The sequence below is a fragment of the Styela clava genome, chromosome 2, assembly GCF_964204865.1.
Source record: "Styela clava chromosome 2, kaStyClav1.hap1.2, whole genome shotgun sequence".
In the NCBI taxonomy this organism is placed as follows: domain Eukaryota; kingdom Metazoa; phylum Chordata; class Ascidiacea; order Stolidobranchia; family Styelidae; genus Styela; species Styela clava.
In genome coordinates, this window is record NC_135251.1 from 14,361,342 (window position 1) to 14,383,789 (window position 22,448).

General features: G+C 35.0%; 1 protein-coding gene across 1 annotated transcript; it reads left to right on the forward strand.

The window, feature by feature from the left end:
• Nucleotides 1-8,544: 8,544 nt before the first annotated feature.
• On the forward strand, nucleotides 8,545-14,964 carry LOC120336202 (uncharacterized). The gene is made up of 12 exons (XM_039403821.2): nucleotides 8,545-8,806; nucleotides 8,885-8,977; nucleotides 9,143-9,487; nucleotides 9,830-9,898; nucleotides 10,287-10,462; nucleotides 10,576-10,816; nucleotides 11,069-11,182; nucleotides 11,286-11,375; nucleotides 11,792-11,925; nucleotides 12,377-12,569; nucleotides 12,904-13,085; nucleotides 13,658-14,964. Exons 1-12 carry the CDS (start codon nucleotides 8,680-8,682, stop codon nucleotides 13,760-13,762), a joined length of 1,869 nt encoding a protein of 622 aa, XP_039259755.2. The 5' UTR covers nucleotides 8,545-8,679; the 3' UTR covers nucleotides 13,763-14,964.
• The last annotated feature ends 7,484 nt before the right edge of the window (nucleotides 14,965-22,448 follow it).

The following is a 22,448-nucleotide window of genomic DNA, read 5'->3' on the forward strand; positions in this document are numbered from 1 at the left end:
ATCTACTGCTGATACCTTTAGTCATTTTCTACTACTACCCTTTTTGTTCCCTAGTCCTATGAGTTGGGATTTCTCTGTTTTATTTTCATTTATGGAAACACCTTTTAATTTCGCGACGACCTCTGCCCCGAACTTCTTGGTGGACTCGTTGCTACCCTTTTGCAATTTTTGGTATTGGTGTGGAAAAATCATGCCCGTCAGCTTCATTTGTCAAAGTTTATATAGAATTAAAGCGAATCAATGCGATAAACTGTATATTAACAAGCACAAATATGACAGCAGAGAAGGAAGACGTAAGCAATTTTGCCTCATCTTAGCGTTAAGTCGAATAGTGCAGAATGTTCCTAACCATGTGTGGTAGTTTCAAGTCGATTTTGCCTGGCATGTATTTATTAATGCATTACCCAATTGCATTCCTTGCCCAGACAGGTAAGCAAATGGAACGGTTTTTTAGAAAGCGATTTTTCAAGCGAAACGGTTTTTTCAAGCGATTTAGAAAGCGATATATTGAGATAGTTATTTGAATATTGTATTTATGTATGATTGAGCAATGCTGTCGTGTATTTTGTATATAACACAACGAAAAATATCTACCGCAGGGACGTGACACCGATCAAGAATTTATAAAGTTAGGAAGTTCAAACCAATAACAAAAACAGATGTCAATATAGGCTACCGAATAATAGGACCATGGCGAATGTCCCATATTTCAGTACGATAGTGTGGAAAAATACCTTGTCACTTTAAAAACTTCAAATGAGGCCACTCCGAACAGAGACAAAAGAAGATTGCTATTGACAACCTAGCTGATATTTACCAACCTAGATTAAGTCAGGCTCGAAATATTGAATCCCATGAAACATAATTATGTTTATTGCTGGACTTATTGTCTTCTCGTTGTTGTACGCGTAGCGATCAGTCGTTTCCCCGCCACCAATTGATTGCATATGGAGCAATTAGCTACGTGGCATATGATATGATCCTTAAGGCCGGTATACACGACAGCATTATAACTCACCGCACCGCGACTCTGCGCACTGTGCGGTATGCGCGGAACCGTGACGTCAGACCTGTCCTCCGTACGTACCGGCACCGTACCCTATGAAACCATAATTTGATATTCAATGTTCAGTTGAAATCTGGTAAAAAAAATCGAATAGGTGAAAGCTGAACAGTTTGGAATACCCGTCAACGATAAGAACACACTTGCCAACAGAAAGTATCCCGCATATCATACCGTTACCGTACCAATGTACCGTTACCATACCGGTACATGTGATATTACAAACCGCACGGTAACCGGTAGCCCTAGTGAGACTGAACTTCTATCGTTATAAAAGCAACTCGAAAACGATAATAATAGTATAAAACTTTCGCTTGTCACATGAAATACAACCAGTTGTCTCAGAAAACCACCAGAACAAGCAGAGCAAGACTGGCAGTACGGTGAACTGCGGTCAGAAAACGCTACTCAAGCGTTCGCCAACTCAGACAAACGCAGCGCAACGAAACGCAGTCCACCGCAGACGATTAAAATAGAACAAACCGAAAAAATACGCTGCGGTGAGTTCGCACACTGTCGTGTATACCGGCCTTTACCCGGCCTGTGTTGGTAATCGGACAAGAGACCGCACATTGTCATGTTATTCACACCTCGTCTTTCCTGTCCTCTCGATAAAAATCCCATTTTATCTTATGTTTCATTGAAAAAATCAACAATAAAGGTCTCGAGCATGTGTGTCCAGATTAATGCTCATCCAGGTTAATAGTGCACCAGTAGGTGTAGCACCATTTTATGCATAAAAAGTGGTAATATGAATTAAGGCCAATCGTATATATATATGTATGAATATATATATATATATATGTCTTGCTAAATGCCATATCCCAGTAAACATATACTAAATCCTATGCATTACGCAAAACCACATTACAATTGCCTCTATTACTAGTTTGTTTTAGTGTTGTTTTAAAAAACTAATTTGAGTCAACTGCAAGGCTTGCAGTAATAGAATGGCAAGAATGTAGTAGAGATTTTTTATGTGGAGTTACTATTCACATAAAGATTCTACCACTACTATTTTGAAAATTGCTCCAACAATAATCGACTGCAGTTGGAAAACGGCCTTTTGTGACGTGGTACTGAGAACACATTTTTGAACTTGTATTCACGCTATATACCCGAGTAAGGTTTTATACCACAGTTTGCTGTCTTCAATTTTAGATCCTCGTCGCGTAGTTGATAACGAGTAAAACAATAGTGTATTGTGACACAGAAACGTATACAGTGGCGTATCTACATAAAATTGCGCCCACGGAAAAATTTGAAAATGCACCCCCCTTGATAGTTAGTTCACAATTTATAATGACACTCATGGGAATGAGTTAATTGTACGATAATATTTGAGTAAAACTACGAGTTTGAGATATTACCAATTCGAAATTATTTTATTGAAACATTAAGATTAAAACTTTTCGCCTTTTTTGCGCTCCTGTCCAAACGGCGCCCATGGCACGAGCCATGGATGACACACCCTAGATACGCCACTGAACGTACAGTCAGGAGACCAAGCAATGACGTTAATTCTACAATCAGTTTTTATCACTTATTTCTTTTCCGTGTCAGTTTGATATAATATTCTTTCAATGTACGATTTCATCAAGTAACACTGTTATTTAAATCAACTTGGTCCAGTTTCACACTTTTCACGTGTTCATCAATCATAGAATCAGGAACGATAAATATTCGAGTATTGAAGTGTAGGGAACGGATGCTTGGCAGCGAATATGAAGGAAATAACAAAAAATATTGTTGGCAGTATCACCCTGAATATAACACTGAAAATCTTGCTAGAGATCAGTAACACTTAATAGGAGTACTTAATGCTGAAGTACAATGGAGAAGAAGATTCCCAATCCTGTATAGTTTCCATGATGAGGGAAACGTTTGGATTCCGCCATAGGCTAGACCCAGTGCCGGATTAACCATTAAACAGTATAAGCATTTGCTTAGGGTACCAAGCAAAGTGAGCCACCACAGAAATTTTAGAGCAGAATTTTTATATAGTTTATCGGTGTTTATTAAAATATTACAAGTTCACCAGACGACTTAAACTTCAAAATGTTAGTTTATTGTTCGTCTTCAAGTATCATATTAACCTTCTTTATTAAAAATAAACACTAAAACTTTTTTTTGGACACGAAATGGTCCTATGAGTCGTTTTCCTAAATTGTTGTTGTTTTTTCTTTCTAGTATTCTCCTTGTTAACCTAAAAAAAGTGCTTAGGACACCAAAGGGGCTTAATCCGCCCCTGGCCTCTCCCTCCATCACTGTAGCCAAACCATTTCGTTCTATCCAAAAGTTGCCGCTTGCATATCAGTGACTACCCATACGGAATAACTGTCACGTGGAATGCCTTAACCCTTTAACAGTCAACGCATTATATATAGCACACGGCATCTATCTAACAATGGAGATTCGCAAGGAACTATTTATTGACATGAATGAATTATACATAAAAAAAAACTTACGTGCCCGATAAAACACCATAAATATAAACAAAACTTGATTCGATAAACTGTGCCAGGCATTGTTCGTTAAGGCTGTAGAGCAGGTGTTTGGATGGACTTTAACATACTTTTCCAGGCTGGAAAGTACTGTACTTCCGTGGGGAAGTACAGAAGTTGCGGTAACCACTAAATAGGCGTCGGAGAATGATATTTCACAGTACGGATATGTTTAAGCTTACCATATTTCCCGCTTTAGGCGAGACAGTCCCGCTTTTTAGCGTTTTGTCCCGCCGTCCCGACAAGTCAGCCAAAAGTCCCGCGCCTAAAGAATGCGTTTGTTTCCCCGCTAACATTGTTAGAAAACGTATCTCACATGTACAACCAATACTAATTAGTCTAAATTCGAATTATTTGTACCGGTATCGTTAACGCCAATTCCTTTCTATTTTTCCAACTGAACCCGATATTTGGCCAGAGAATATGCGCATTAGTTTTCGATGGCAATATGGCCAATGAAGACAGCCTCAAATGTAGGCCCATGTAGTAAAATCGGAAAATGTAAAGTTACAAAATCACAACTAATGGGTCCTTGTCTTTAGAGGCGTCCCACTTTGAAGTCACAAAAATATGGTAACCTTAGATATGTATATATGCTAATTTTAATATACTATCAGGATAGTTACGGAATCAGGAAAGCGGACAAAAACCACTGAGTATAAATACTAGATAATTTGAGTTGAAAGAAATAGCGTAGTATGCGTTTTTTACCTGAAAATATGTTACAACAGTCCGATACAGTGATAGTTCAGCAGAGGAATCAGGTATATTTTAACTCCAGTTGTCTAAGTTTACAGTCATTTTTAACGATTAATTGATAATATTTGAATATATTGGTATATGTTTGAACCTACTGCAGCGTTTGTCAAATGCAACGCCCAATAGAACTAGCAAAACATTTAAAATAGGACCAAGGAGCGCACTGAGCGCCTTCAACCATACGCCAAATTTCGCCGATGTGTTCTCAGTACAACGTCATCGAAGGACCATGCTAATTTGCGTTCACTTTCGGAAAGGTTGAGTTTTAAAAATTGACTCTCCTAAACGAAGTCCATTTTATATGAGCTGTAATGGCTAAAAATATCAAAAAATTACATAGAATAAAATTCATAACAAAGGTTTTTCGGTGATAATTTTTTTTCTTTCTATTGAAAAAATAAAATGAAACAATAAATCAATTTATGAGGTCCAATTCATAACATCATAAAATGGATTCGACATCAATTTGATCTCCAGTATACCATATTCGATTAATAATATAATACCAATTATACAGTCAAAAGAATTCATAGTCCATGATGTATGAAGGTTTAATTCCAATATTTGAATAATTCCATGATCCAATTGATTTGTATTCCACCATACCAATATCGTCAGCATGATATAAAGATCCAATTTGTCCATAGAGGTTATATATAACATAGCACATATTTTGAGAAAATGAAAAAAAGAAAAAAAAATGTTAAAAAAAAATAATACGACCATAATCTTATCTTGTAATTGATATTTGAATATAATACAATAAACATAATCAATTCAAACCATATAATTTCTAAGCCCAAAATAGACAGGTAATAAAAAATACACCAAGTTATTCTATGGGGGTTTCCCCATTCGCCACTTATGTTCACATAACTCTTTTTCTCCTTTAAAAAGTGAAGAAAAAACAGCAATACACTCGATCACAAGAGAGCTATGCTCAAAATATGAACACGTAGCGCCACATAATTTTATTGACGTCATATTAAAAAATAAAAGTAATAGCCTTCTAGAGAAATATTCCATCTTCAACCACTGAAAATTTCAAAGCAATTGGTCTAGTAATCAAAGAGAAAAGCGATTTTTTCAAAACGATACAAAGAACAAGAACAACATAATATTGAAACGATCGTTATGTCACCTACGTGTCCAATAATACAACAACTTCATCTAGTAAATCATAATTTTCATGTTATCACAATTAACATACAATTTTATCATGTAACTATGTAAATATTTTTTAGATGATGAATATAAAAAACAGCATCACAGATTTTTCTAAAAGAATTTCAATCTTTTCATCTCCTAATATTTTCTTTTTCATAAACTCATTCATAACTCTTATAGATCCTATCACCACGCATTTAAACATCGTTCGAAATACAGACTGATAGGTTTCCAAATCTTGAAATACTATGTCATTTCTGAAATTCCAAATCGCTGCTTTACCACAAGAGATAATTAGGTTCACTGATTCAATTTCAACATCTTGGGTGAAAATACTAGGTTCTGTATAATTTGATAAATTTAGCCACTTCCAAAAATGTTTTGTATAATCACAATTAAAAAATAAATGCATACAATCTTCTATCTGTCACAAAATAAGCAATTGCCATTTGCTACATCTGACCAATGTCTAATTCGTTATTCCATTGGAAGCCCATTTTGTAAAATCTTTCAACTTAACACTTGATTTTTTCTGGGAGTATAATTTGCCCACACTTCATTCCCACTAAAATTAGGTCTTGAATTAAATTTAGAAATAGTCCCAAAACGTTTCTGTTTCCATTGGTCAATGTTAAACTTTTTTAATGATCTTCTATCAAACATTTTTGTTGTGGGATTTTCAGGAAAACCGTATTTAAAAGACATCAAGACGGGATTATGATCACCAGTTTTTTTCTCTCAATAAATCTTACCATTCTTGAGGAATTGATCTTAAAATTTTCTGAACACACCAAATCACATTCCTTATTTTATTTTTTTGCTTCATTTTCAGCCAAGTTTCCTATTTTATCTTCTCCATATATTTTTTCAGTAATTAGTTTACATGATAAATTAACAATAGGCTATGCTCTATTTTCGTTATATTTGCCTTAATCCAATTACTTACATCCTCTGTATGATTTCTCAAATTAATCAATAGATTAAACCAAATATACTCTAAAATAAATTTCGGATCTTGGTTTTAAAAGAATTTCTTTGTATATATATTTAAAGCCCTGAAATAGTTGACAATATTTGTGTAAAACTGAGGTAAAGATTTTTTTAAATTATTTCTCAAACTCACATAGATAATTTCAAGATTAGAGGTTTCAAGTTTAGTGTAATAGCTATTAATATATATTTTGGCTCTGCCACTCCGTGGTGCTACCATTGATCAATTTCTACAACCATTTTAGTTGAATACTCCTGATCTGCAATTCGAGATCAATACATCCTAAACCACTCTGCATTTTACTAGCACAGCATACACTCCTGCTTATATATTCTTGTTTCCCCCCAAAATTTCTAAGTTAATTTTTTTAAAGTTGACAAAAAATTATAAGGTACTATTCTAAAAGATGCTAAACACCAAACTTTTGACAGCAGTAATTGTTTAGTGATTATATTCTTTCCAATCATTGTTAGGTTCCTACCACGTCATAAATTTATAACATTTTGAATTCTTCATATAACTGGATTCCAATTTTTATCAAATTTAATTTTATCATTTCCTATCCAGCAACTTAATACTGATATAAGGTCCCTGGAAACGTTAAGTTCACGAACCTAAATAATTGGCAAGTTTACTAAATTGCCACATACTAGTATTTGTGATTTATTTTTATTCATATAGGTCCCTGTTGCTTTTTCAAAATGTTCAATAACATTCATAGATACACATAAAGAATAGTAATCCCTCAAAGTCGACAATGCGTCATCTTATATTTTTGTTCCTCATTCGCTACATTAATAAAACCTCTAATTTGTGGATTATTTCTAATATTACATGCAAATACTTCAGCATATAAAGTATCGGAGACAGTGGACAACCTTGCCTTAAAACTGTTTCAACTATAAATTCCTTGCCAATATAACCATTGGTTATAATTTTCGAATTCATCTTTGTATAAATAAATTTTTGTAAGAGATATCCAAAATGGCCCGAAATTGAATTTTTTTAAAACTTTAAACAAAAATTCCCTATACACACTATCATAGGCCTTCTCCCAGTCTATTGAGAACAATAAGAGATCAGTTTTTGAATAGTTTGCATGGAAAATATCATCTCGAATTGTTATCAAATTTTCATGTATATTTCTGCCATACACAAATCCCGTTTGATCTGGATGAGTCAGTTTAGGAAGTTTATATTTAATTCGATTACACAATATTTTGGTAAAAATTTTATAATATAAATTAAGTAATGAAATAGATCTCCAATTGGTTAATTTGTTCCTTCCAACTTTTTTATACAATAAAGTAATTATTGGCTCTGCCATAGTTTCGGTAAGTTGTCCAGAAGCTATACAACAATTATATACAACGAGTAAAATAGTTTTGACTTTGCCCCGGCATATTGTATAAAATTCCTTCGTAAGACCATCTAGGCCCTTTTTTTTTCAAATAATCTCTGCTCTTCCTGTATATCATTAACATTTGTAAGGATTGTACCATCAACTGTCTCCAATTCTTTAGAAAGTTTAATTTGCCCTCTATGTTTCTCTAAATTGAAATAGTAAGAACTAGATTTTTCGCCTTTTTCATGCCATCTTATTCTACTTCTTATAATATTTCCATGCACTTTTTTTTTCGATAAATTATCCAACTCCTCTTTTTTTAATTCAACCTCGTGTCTTTTTTCTATATCAAACCTATTATTTTCATAATCCATTAGAGCTTTCTGGTATTTATTTATCATCGAATTTTCTTTTGCTTCTCCCCAAGTTTTCAAGCATTTTCCACAGTATATTGCCCAATGTTTAATTTTAGCTGTGATCCCACCTCATCTTTAAACGTGTATACATGTTCAGAATGTCGTTTACACAACAATTCAAAGTAAATTTCTGTTTTTCATAGTACGAATAATTACTCCGGCGAATAATTATCTCGGCGGGTTGCGTTAAACGAATCAGGTGGTTTCAACATATCAAGTATGAATCATACTTGAAACACAGCAGTACGTTTGTAAAATAAGATGTAATTAAAGTAACTGCAAGTTGTGTAGAGATTGATGCTATAGTTGTAACTGAAGATCGTCATTTGCTTTCGGTGCTGACTCTGTCTGGTTTATCTGACTTATACGAGCATCAGTTTTGGCAAGCCGTGGGGGTGTTGCTGTCGTACACCTTGATTTGGAACCTATTTTAAATGAATACTAACAATATGACAGCAACGGCAGGCTATCAAAGCGAAGAGCTTTTTCGTAATATGAATAATCTGCTCGGCAATACGTTAGACCTGCGCGGCATCAATGAAGGAGCCTCCACTTCAGCAGGTTCGTTTTACAGACTGTTGTGATTCTGATTTTTTGATCGATGACTTCATATCTTTATTCATCAAAATTATATAACAGAACCAACCAGAGATAGCTCGTATGCGGCTTGGTCAGCACAGGCTGGTTCACCCAACAAGCAAACGACAGGGTCTGGCAACGCAAACAGTCAAGGTGGTGTTTTTGCTATAAATAACGTTTCATAATCCATTTGATTGTTGTCGCTTTACTCACTAACTTACAATAAAACACTACATGAGCAAAAAAGGCTTTTATTTCACGTTTATTAGTTTTACTAAATTTTATTTTGTATAATTCGAAACCGACGATTGTGTCTAGGAAACAATGGCAGAGAAGTTTCGGATTTCATCAACAAGATCAGTGGAATGAAAAAGGAATTGACCTCTTCAAATAGCAATAATAATAACACCAACAGTAACACAGAAAATTTGGTTAATATTATCAACCATCAGCGAGAAATGGCGGCAAAACAGATGGCAAAAAACACGGACGTACAGCAAAGACTGAAGGAACTGCAGCATCCAGGGATAAGTATGCGTCGCACAGTGCCGGACGTTCATCAAGTCCCTGCCTTTGACTATCCGATTATTCCTGAGGGCTACGCAAACAAGTTGGATATTGACACTAGCATTCGACAAATTATGAATCGTTCTGCTCGCCGAGGTAGAGTATGATACGTGATTGCATTTTGTTTGTCATCCATCTTTGTCTTAAATTTCCAGCGTAGACTAATACTATGTGTAATGTACATCTGTGTTTTGCTTTTTATAAGGCGTTCAACTTGCACTTCTCATCGGCTGCGTGATTTCAAAATGTGACACGCTCAGTAATGACCCTGTGTTAGGTTGTTTGTTACCTTTTTCAGATATTAGTGTATTTTCTGGCGTACGGAGATCCTTTTTTTTAAAGAATCTTCCTGCAAGTACACAGAATCGTTTTTGTACATTAAGTAAAATTTTTGTAGTAAATAAATATAGTTTCAGGTAAGATTATATTAATTTTAAGCTGACGGACTCCGCGCAAGAACACCAGATCCTGGCGATTTCGCTTCGCTCATTGGACCGCCTCTTCTGTGTAAGTTTATGAATTTTTATTAACTGGTACTAAAAGTGTAGATATTGGAATCAATTACTAACTTTGTTCAAAAAGATGAATTCATTTCTGAAATAAAGTAGATCATGTTCAATTTAATAGATTAATGTTAGAAAACGACTAAAACGAGGTATACCGGGTCGCCTTTACATACCTACTCCCCAGCGTTTTTCTAATATATATATACATATATTCATTGTTTCAGTTAAACATTTTCCTTTAAAATTCAAAATGGTCTCTGCTCCATTATTTTTTTTTGACATGCGATTTGGATTTCTCAGGTCATTTTTACATTATATAAGCTCCATAACATACTGACTAATGGTATCTTAATGATTAATTTAAATATGATAAATCATGACTCTCCCAGCTCCACAGGAACTCCAACAAACCCTGTCATTGAGCATGGAAGGTGCACCGCTCCATCTTAGTACATTGAACAGCGATGGGCTAAGCACACATTCATCTCATGACGCAAGTGGCTCCAGTATGAATTCCAGCATTTTGAGTTCTGGATCTGATCCGATGTCCATATCAGAATTAGTGGTAACTGTTTTTATTGTGCTTTATTAGGCATGTACGTGTACAATATAGAATAAAACTAAGACTATAACTTTCTCATAGTTGAAATAAATACAACGAAATGATTACATTTTTAGAGTGGAATTCAAGGTCTCCATATGGGACCAAGTCGCAATTCAATATCTGGTCGATCCACTCCAATTGTGCCCAGTCCTACAGACTGGTGCGATGCGTCCACCCCGCGACAATATTACAACCCCGATGGCGACATTGGCATGATTAACCCGTTCTCCTCAGAGCAACTGTTGGATGTTGCTTCATTATATGGAGTCTCTGACAAAATGGAATATGACGCAAGACTTCATCGTTCCGCTGCTGGTAAAGTTTATTTTATCGATTTTCAAATCAGAAATATGAATGTTAATTTTATTGCCAGAGCAATCAAAAAGCCCAAGTCTTTTAAATTAGGTCAACAAAATTTTTCTGTAGTTTGGTATATGATGTATGTCCATCATGATATAATATTTCAAATAAATATTATATTACATAATTATATAATTGGGAGTTTTCTTAAAGTTTGATGAGTAAAAATTGTGTGATATTTTAAATTTCATGCCACTCGCATTACAGCGTCGTGTGAGGCGACCTTTACTTGGAGCGGGCATCTTCCTATTCGCCATTACGTTGCGCCCACTTATTCACCAAAGGTGTTTCTTGGTGGAGTACCGTGGGACATCACCGAAGGTATGGAGAATATAATATTTTTGTACAAAATGCTTCCAAATCACACAATATAAAAATGGATTGCTATAAGTGTATTATAAAATCTGCTTTTATCATCTTGCAGCGTCATTCCATCTGACTTTCAAACCATACGGACTAGTTCGGGTTGAATGGCCAGGAAAAGACACCAAAGGACCTCGCTATCCTCTACGAGGTTGGTTGGCTGAAAATTACTGAATGTATATCATTTCATATGAAAAGTATCTCCTTATTATTTATATCAGTGGTTTTCAAAGCCTTTTTTTCTAGAAACATCCCAAGAAACCCCTGTGCAGTAGTCCAACTGTCCTTTAATGTCTGAATTGTATGAACAGTAAATATGAGGCCCAATAGGTGTTTGATTATATTCAAACAATATGATTTGAATGGAAAGGCGGGAACCCCTGGACTGTATTGGCGGAAACCTAGGGTGCAGCGGCGCCACGGTTGAAAACCAACGCTCTGTATACACCATATGTCCATTAATATTGCAGGCGCTAATTAAAAAGAGTGGCAACAAACATCCATGGCTATGACAGTATTTTTCATTTTTTAAATTTACTCATTGATTGAATGAAAAATTGTGTGCAGCTGGATACGTTTATCTGCTATTTGAAAGTGACAAGTCCATAAAAAGTCTCCTGCATAACTGTACTCGAGATGTCACAACCAACGAATGGTTCTTTAGGCTGTCGAGTAGACGCATGCGCAGCAAAGAAGTGCAGGTATATTTTCTTGTCTCATTGTTGTTCAACATTCTAATTAAACTGCACTTACTGTTATTGCGAGTTTCGGGGTTTTTGGACCCCATATTTTTGAAAGAACTTTTGTTCGCGCCTTTCTCTTTGCACAAGGCAATGTATAGGTAGCCATTGATATCGAACGATATATTGAAGGAGCTCTCCACAGACTCTGCAGTCGAAGTAGTCTAGCGCACAATTTCATCCATCTCGGTTGTGGTTCGTATGGAGGATTTGTTCTTAGTGAGCCCAAAGACGTCGGGTTGTCAGTGAATCGCTGACGCATAGAGCGAAGTAGTGTTAAAATATACGAGTTTGTGTCTCATTGCTAATGCCGCAAATTCTCCTTTCAAAAAGTATACTGTTAAAATTTTGGGAACCATGGCCCCCACCTGGGTACGCCTATCATTGTTCCATACGTTAATGATGTTTTCAGATAATACCATGGGTGATCACGGATAGCAATTATATGCGGGTTTCATCTGCTCGGTTGGATGCCAACAAGACCATCTTCGTTGGAGCTCTTCATGGAATGCTGACGTCAGAAGGTCTTGCACACGTAATGAACGATCTGTTTGGTAATGTTGTGTATGCTGGAATAGACACTGACAAATACAAGTACCCAATAGGTGAGTCACGGTTTCACCCTTAAAAGTGACTTTATTAGGTTTACATGCGCTTGGTAAAATACAGAAATTTGGTTTCGGTAATGACAACTAGCTTTATACAATAGAATGTTCGTTGATAAACATTCTCCAAACACTACATCGATCAATACCTACAATGCCTAAAGATAGTAATATTGAATTCTATAGTTTTTTTGATGATTGGGTATCAAATAATTCATTTACGTAACGACTGAACTTTTTTATTAACCCACAAGTATCGAGTGAGCACTTCCACGGCGTTCAACCATCGGCTCTGTTGTGCAATATTTGAACGCATTTTTACAATGTATTAAAGGATCTGGCCGGGTTACCTTCAATACTCACAGCAGTTACATGAAAGCAGTGAAAGCTGCATTTGTTGAAATCAAGACTCCGAAATTCTCCAAGAAGGTTCAAATCGATCCATATCTCGAGGACAACGCTATGTGCAATCTGTGCCAAGCTCAATCTGGCCCATATTTTTGCAGAGATCTTCCGGTGATTTAATATGATATTGTGCAAATATGTCGCTTTATATCGATGATAAATAAAGCACAACCGTTTTGCTAACATCGGTGGTGCTTTATTTATCATCGATATGAATTTACCTGGTGGCAATAATGCGCTAGGTCGCTTTATGAAGAAATTTATGATTAATGTTAACATTGACCATTCCTTATTTCTTAACTCGTCTAAGATTATTACGGGTAGTCTGCGTCAAATCAAAGCTTTCAAAATTCCGATAGCTACGTTTTTATGTGCCAATATTTCTATAGATTGTGCATGCCAAATGTTAAAAATATTTATTTAAATACGACTAAAGGCGATAAAAAGATATTGTGTATTTTGTAAGTCAATTTATTGATATTTTAATTTTGCAAAAATATCTTAAGATGATAGTTGTATTCCGATTAGTTGGAGTTACCAAATTACATTTTGACAAATTATTATTTCGTGTCACATCCATGTTCTTCTTACTTTTCCAAAGTATTGTTCGAATCAAATCTTTTACTAATTAAAAGTAATTCTAAATCAAATTGGCAGTTGAAATAAATTCTTGGATTTTTTAGGATTGCTTCAAGTACTACTGTCGTCAGTGCTGGGAATGGCAGCATTCAATTGGCGATCTCCGTAATCATCGTCCACTGATGAGAAACCAGCGTAGACGATATTGAGAAAATGTATTTGCATCACACATTTAGGTTTGATTTGGTGCTGGGATCGGTGAAACAAACTTTTTATTTTCGAATTTATTTTTTCACAAACACGTTCAATGAAATAGTGAGTTTTTTTGCCATTCATCATATATACATACACACGTACATATTTTGCTTCGAAGTCTATTGTAAAGCCTTCGCCGCCGCTTTGTGCCAAACTCCACCTATTTATCAATTTCTTAATTAATTTCTTAACCCGGGCTTTGTGCCATGTTATCGTTTGGGGGAGGATGCTGTTGTTTAATTGGTGTTATGGGGTTTATTTGCGTTTTAGTATGCCTATTGCGTGCAGTTTTACATCATATTGTCATGCTTTCGTGACATGAATTTATTATATTATTAATGTTAAATGAATTTCAGAAAATTTGGTACCGAAAAACAGTAGCATTGGGTATATCGTCCAGAACTGCCTACAATTATCTGAAAGAGCTATAATAATTAGGAAGGACATACAGTTCTCGATGTTATTTCTAATGCTATTGACAGTTTGAAAACACTTGTGGTGGTTAAGAGTTTTAGTGCGATCAATTTTACTAATATGTTGTTCATGAGGTTATGTATTTTATCCAATTTTGTAGTATCAGACGTGTCAAATTCTTATGATTAAATATATTAACCGTTGAAAGGGATTGTTTTATGCAATAGGTGGATACTGCAGTAGCGAGTAATAAATTGCCACCTTTGCAACATTTATGAACATTTTAACGTTGATTTTTTTGAACTTCTGTTTCAGTTACTTTCATTTCGATAAACTTTGTTCCAACCTTACTTGTTTAATTCAGATTTTAAGTCGTCTAGTCAAAATATCATCTACAATGAAATGAACCCATTTTAGCATAGACACTTTACATTTTAATTAATCCTAATATTTCAACTTTTACTGGTTATTTTAGTGTCAAATAAATGAGTTTTAGGCATTCCTCCCCCTCTCGAATGTTGGAGTTTTTTGTTTGCGTCAATTTTTATGTTCTTGATTATTTTTTTCACAAACCCACCCGCCAGCATTGCGGGTGCTTGATAAGTTTCCTCCCAGCAAATTTATACAACCTTATTGTTCATTTTGTGACCAGCTAAATTTTTGTGCATTTGGTGTAACACAATATGCGTTATGTTCCGCTTATGAGAATGCCAATTGAATAAATGCCAAACACCACAGCTGATTCTTTGCATTGTTTGTGAGGTGAATCGGGGTTGGCAAAGTTTGCGGAGAATTTAAATACGGCTGATCGCACTGCTCGTGGCTCCACCGTGTGTGGTTGTCGGGATGGTCATTTGTGGAAGAGTTGCTTGGAGTAATAGTCGTCTTAAGGTGATTCACATGTCGACTTTTCGCATAGAAAATTAATTGGTAAATATTTACATTCACCTTGCAATTAAGCTGTGGTGTATCTGCTCTCCTTTACAACTTTTGGACAAATATTAAAATCATGTCCTATATGAAAATAGGACTAAGGAATCGGCACTACAATCGCTGTGATCCATTGCGTAATAATTGTAATTGCAAAACTAGATTTGTTAAAGATAAGGACAACGTATATACATAAATATATCTATTACCGCAGTTAAACGGACCTGCCATAATTGCAGTATTTAAGCGGACGTCGTTCCTGTGTCCGTACCATTGTTTTTAAATACGTACACGGAGAGCGCGAGAGCCGTTGACAACTACGGAGAAAAAGAGTCAACAGAATCCTCTCGATAACGGACATAAAATTTTTGTCCGCTTAATTCGTCCACCTAATTCAGACCACGAAATGTTTCAGCCTATTTCGCCACTAAGCCGGACCTCTTTTATATGTCACCCTGAATGCTACATAAATGATGTTGCTTTTGAAAATAATAACTTTTCAGTGCATAACAAACACTTATTAATTCGCACAGCATATTGTTTATTTGACATCTATAAATGTAAACGGATATTCATTTTAGTACTACACATTTTGAAGTGTATGACCTCGCTTTAATTTCTGATGGATTCGAACCATGCAGCAATATTTATCACAGAGAATAGCGTTTCTTTTTCGATATTCAGTCTGTCGTACAAGGGAGCTGCACTGTGTTTGGTGTTAAAAACATTCTTCCATGTCAAAAAATACTCAAAATGCAACGTGAAGGTAGAAAAACGAAACAAATTAATCCGAACGTGTTATGTATTTAAAACTGAGAAATACACAGAGCTTATCACAAATGAACAGAAAATCCCAACCAGAAATTTTGAAAAGATATATGAGATTGCTGAAAGGAATACAGGACTTCAATATTTGCTTGGATGTAGTCCACCATCAAACAATTCCAAGTTCGTAAACTAGAAAACGTATTATACCTTTCCGCTCGTGAGTCACCTTATGCCTCATCCGATCTGGAAGAATGCTTATCGCTCATCGACAAATATTTTGAACTGGAAATTTTTACACAATATCTCCTTTTCCCGTTCAGTTACGCTGTTTCTGGCAGTGTTTACGTGAAGTCTTTTGAATCTGGTATAAACTGTTAACTTCTGACATCTAATTTGAAGTAATAAATTTATATATATAAATCCTTGCGAGTGTTCGCTTTCGAGTTTTCTCAAGTTTTATGGGAGAGCAACACAATTTACTTTTATAAAACTAATAACATAATATATATATAATATATTTCTAGCATAAATGGTCAAAAAACACCTTTTATATTGGTGGAAACGACATAGCTAAAGAAGGAGATTGGAAGTGGCAGGATGGTACTGATGTAATAATGAGAGGAGAAGCGAAATATCAAAACTGGTTTGTTTCCTAATTTTATCTAAGGAAATTGCAAAAACATAGACAATATATTTGGACACGAGTAGGTTGCAGTATTATAATTGCTATTCTCATAACGTGAATTTGTCGGGATTTTCAATATTACAGGAGCAGTAATCAACCCAACGACGGGGCCACCAACCTCCATGATAAAGATTGCTTTTATTCAGTTGGCAGAAAGCGGTACCAGTGCGTTGATGTTTACTGTAATGAAAACTTCTAATACATTTGCCAGAAAGGTAATATTGATTTTTCTCTGTTCGTTTCATGAACTAACTCACCAAGATTATTATGTGTCATTTATCTTCAAATTCCGCATCGGGATTCAATGGCTCTTTCTTTAAAATACAAAGCATCAAAGGCAACCAGAGAAGGTATTTTGCAACAAACTGCAGCACCGCGACACAAGTTGAAGGGTACAAAGCATGTAACAAAGTATCAACCGAAACTACAAGAAGAGTCCATCAATTCTTACAAACCGGATCAGCAACATTGAATCTTCGAAACGCAAATATTGCAGATGGTGGATCTTACAGTTGTCGTTATCGAATTCGTAAAACTTAGAATTCTACATCGGTATCACATGAAGGTAACCATAATTAATTATTTTGGTTTGTAATCTTTGCCTATTAATCTTGTGTTATTTATTTTTCTGTGGCTGGAAATCCCACAATTCATCAAATATCGAATAACACCTGCAACTCTAACTTGATCATCTCATGGCAACCAAATAAAAAGGTATTTGGATCCCCACACAAGTGAGTTGACCATTATGCATATTTATGCATCAAGTACAAGATTTTGGGTGCTCCCGAAGTATGCGAACCAAGATGGCGGACATCGGAACGTAACACGGGTAACAGGTTAGGGTTAGGCGATAATTTTTTTCCAATTTTCCTTATTTTAGTCCTATTATCAGTTCGAAGACTAGCCAAGAGCCTCCCGTAGTATTTATACCTAAAATTATGGCCTAACCCTAACCTAGTACACATATTACATTCCGATGTCCGCCATCTTGGTTCGCATACTTCGGGAGCCCCAGATTATGTTTATTCTCCAACCTCTGCTCTAAATAAAGCTCTGGATAAGCCACCAATATCTGTGGTCATTTTCTGACAATATTGTAGTGAACGAGATGTTAATTACTTGTTGTCAAAATTATTACACTTTTTGCTGGGATCATGGGTATTAAGGTTGGTCGAATCTTTTTCCTGTAACGTCAACATGAGCAATCCTATCATGCTATTACTACCCGACACCGTCGTGCATAATGATAAACAGGGTATAAACAATTAATTCTATGTCCACGGAGACGTCAACTTTCTAATACAATTTCAATCATGAGAGGTTAAGGGTCATTAATAACAAATATATAATGATTAATATTGTGCAAAAGTTTCTTGTATTATTATTAGTGTAAATTCTATTCTGTTTCATAGAATAGAAGTGAGTCCGACCTCAGGTAGGTCAACAAGATGAGTGGATTCGCCAACATCTGAGAAGCAGTCAACTTCAATAACCAGTTTGCCGCCTACCAAGACCGACCAAATAAAAGTACGCAATATTAGTATAATACAGTACATGCATCTCAGTCATATGCAATATATATAATACTTCTTTTTGTGATTACATTTTCTCTGGTGAGATAGCCATGGTAGCCTACATTGAGTCATTTTATATGCTTCAATTGTGATAAAAAAAAACTACTTTTTTCGTGAAGTTTGAAGCTACCTGGCTATTCTGCCAACTTATACACGTTGCGGTATTAAAATGTTCTCAAATTTTTTTTTGTCAGATAACTTCATGTGTAACGAAAGAAATTTGCCCAACAAAATATTCTACCACACGAAGCGAAAAACAGGGGAAGCAACTTTATCTGTTAAATCGTCGTCAGTTGCTCTGTACAAGAATACGCATACTTGCGTCGTTTCGTGTCAGATAACTTCATGTGTAACGAAAGAAATTTATCCAACCAAATATTCTACCACACGAAACAACAGGGGAAGCAACTTTATCTGTTGAATCGTCGTCTGTTGCTCTGTACAAGAATACGCATGCTTGCGTCGTTTCGTGTCAGATAACTTCATGTGTAACGAAAGAAATTTATCCAACCAAATATTCTATCACACGAAACAACAGGGGAAGCAACTTTATCTGTTGAATCGTCGTCTGTTGCTCTGTACAAGAATACGCATACTTGCGTCATTTCGTGGGTATTACCTAACAAGACAGAAACTGGAAATTCATATATCGTGGTCAATTGGTCAATATGTGCATTATCGATTATTACTTGCAATCGTAGATAAACTCGAAGTCTTGGTTCTCCGCGCTTATACTACATCATCTTATCATCACCACCAATTTTTAAAGGTATTCTTGGTTAAAAGTATAACAACCGATGACACAACATGAGTGTTTTTAATGCAACTTTACCTGATGATTTATAGGAACTGAATCTAACTTCGCAAGATTCAAACTTGAAGACAAACACAAAACTCATAGATGTGACGTCATTATCCCTGTATTTATTCAAACCTGGACCAAATCGCAACTGTTCCGCTTCGATCCAAACATTCAATTGTGTTTGACCTGTCCAAGGTTCTCGTGTGGGAAACCAACATGTATCAATTGAATTCAGTAATTGTTTGAATTTTTACAGTTACTATACTGAATTAAAAATGATCATTGATAATTTTGTCACTCAAATAGTCCTAATGAAATTGTGATTAAGTTTAAATTCTTGCCTTTGCCACGCTTCGTTTTCAGCATGAAAGTTTGTAAATATTGTTCAAAGCCCTGATATTAGAAATTTCTAGAATGTGTTTATTTGTTATTAATTAGCCGATATTAGAAAAATATGCAACCTATTTCAATATATATATATATATATATGATTTTGTCTGAAACCTAAATCACTATTAAGTTTCAAAAAAGATACTAACTGCTGTTCTGAGAACTACATTTTTTGAAACGAAACTTTATTGCAGTAACTTATGACTTTAGCAGACACCAGTTGACGTGAGACATTAAACAGGTCATTTTCTTCAAAAAATTAGGAAATTTGGAAAACACTTCATGAAATATATATTGTTTAAAAAACTATTCTTTCGGTTTATGAATAACGTCATTTAAATATTCATTGAAAACGAATTGGATGGGACAAGTTCAAAAGATTTTAACCGCCAACAATATTTCTCCTCTCTGAACAATTTTGATGCAAACAATTACAACGTAGATTAAGCAGCATTTGCCATTTTTCAGAGAATGCTCGAACACAATACAACACCGCCCGGAGTTTTTAACTGTTTTACTGACCCATTGCATGTAAAAAAAGATTATATTCTGAAACAGGAGAAATTGTTCATTTTGTTTTTCGAATTGAAACTCAATTAAAACTAAATATGATTCAAAATAGATGTGATTGATAGTGTATAGCAAATAATGACAAAAATTTTTTTTTATGAGTTTATCAAGTCAAATTGATGGCTATTCAACGACAATATCCCAAATGTAATATTTTTTTACCTTGTAAATTGCTCTTACAACTTTAATAATATCTGTTATAGTGAATGATGCATCATTATTTACCTACAATGAAAATCTAGCTATGTAACTAAATTTTTTAATGTTGTTGCTCTGTAGACGAGTTTCACATTCTGAAGTTTGCAGATAACTTATGCTAAGCACAAAGCTCTAAAGAATTCTTTTGAAAGTCAAAATCTAATCGTATGATTTTTTTTAAAGCTTCTCAATAATTGACAAAACAAATGGTGCTGTTTTGTTTTGTTCCTTTGATACATCCCTCGTGTAATTTTGATCAATTTCGTTTTGTCTGCATGTCAACCGCAATGATACAAATATTGAACAAGATATTGAAATGTCCACAATAGTTTTTTTAATACCTCGTTAAATGATAAGAACAGTTGAACGATATCTGCAATCCTTTGCGAGTATTTGTCAAACCCAATTTTTCGCTGAAAGGATAAACAATGGGAATTATATATTATATTGTAAAAATCATAGTTACATACCGTGTTGAGTCATGTCAAGTCATCTCAAAAGTAAAAGAGGATAATTCTTGCATTACAAAACTGAAATTTCGAAATATATATGAGGTAAAAAAGGGCGGGAGGCACGTATTTATTAGAAACAAAAACATTATAGTGCGTTATAGTTTTATCAAAAATTATATAAGAAAATAGGCAACTTCTACCTTATTTACAAAGGCTTCTGTCACAAGTAGCCTAATAACAAAATGAAAAAAGTGTTGAAATTCATTATGCAGATCTGTGTACAGGGTAAATAACCCCTTTGCGATTTTGCTTCAATTAAATATTGTCAAAGACTTATCTAACGTTCTAAAATTGAATGATTCGGCTAAATTTTGTAAGAAAAGAATTGAGAAAGCCTTTGGTTTTCATATTCCGCAAAAAGCTGGAAATTCTATGCTTGCATCTATAGTCAATGAGCCTGGTCATATAGTCACGCGGTTCGGATATCATAACATACTTCGCCATACAGACTGTGGACATTACGATATATTGATTCGGATTGGCGACTCAAAATAAACTTGACCTGTTAATTGATTCAGCTATTCAGACAAACCAAAGAAAATGAATATTTCTCGAATTGCGAACAATGAACAATGAGGAGAATATGAGGAATGTTAAATCTCTATAAATAAATATGTTTCTAGATTTGATTTCCCCCTGTGATAATATTTTTCACTATACGCCAGCGCTCTTTCCATTTCATTATTCCTTGATTAAGTTTGTCTGCATAAAAACGTCACCTTTTTACATTTTGTTAACACCAAATTAGAAAAGCGCCAACAGACTTACTCAACGTATGAGTCGCTCGCTATACGGAGTCTAGTAGAAATTTACTACATTGTAGTATACTTTGAAAAAGTCATTTTTCTGCGATTTATATTTCGCTTTGCCTCTTTTTTCATACACAAATCATAATGCCTACAGCCCTACATCATACGTATGCGCTCTACAATGTGCCACTAGCTACCTCATTGCTTCAGCCAATACTTCCACGTCAGCAATTACTTTACTTACTTCTTTTCATCTTCAATATCAGACTAAATATTAATTAATAAGAGAACGATACTGTATAATATATGGACACGATGACCGGTGTTTCTTTAGTATGCGTACCAAGATGGCGGATGCTCGTTTCTATTAATTTCCACCCTGGGACAGTGCTCGCACTCGCTGATGCTATACTCTTTTATTTTCGTGGCGCTTCGCTGGTCTATATTAGGGTTACCATATTCGAAAGAGTCAAATTCCGGACATATTTTTTTACGAGACGTTATATCGCGAATTTTTTTTTGGCTTTTATGACGTCATAACCGCATATTTGACCCATGCGAGGTGCAGTCTGCCCAATTATAAAGTATGTAGGACTACTTGGTTGGAAGTATAATATTCGTATTTCAAACGGATTTTTCTTTTCGGTGGAACTATTCTTGAGCAGATATATTGCAGCAAGTTGCATAATGGTTGCACAATAAAAAAAAAATCGAAAGTCGGGAAGGGGGAGCAGGTTGTGCACCGTTGCCCTAAATATAGCTACGGACCGTCATTGAAAAAAATTTCAACTTTAATCTCAAATAATAATGACAATTAGGTTGTGCCGAACAGGGAAAACTAATTGAAGACACGCTTGTAAGTCAAGTCACTACAAATTTACTCTTCTGACCATGCATATTTTTCTGAAGATCTAATTCTCCTCAATAGGGCCTTGTCTGATTTTAAAAATGAAAAAAAATTCACTACAGCGCATATTTTTGAAATTATATTGAACAGTCAATATGCCTTTCATGGTCGCAACGCTCAGCTTGTTTCTCTCTTCAG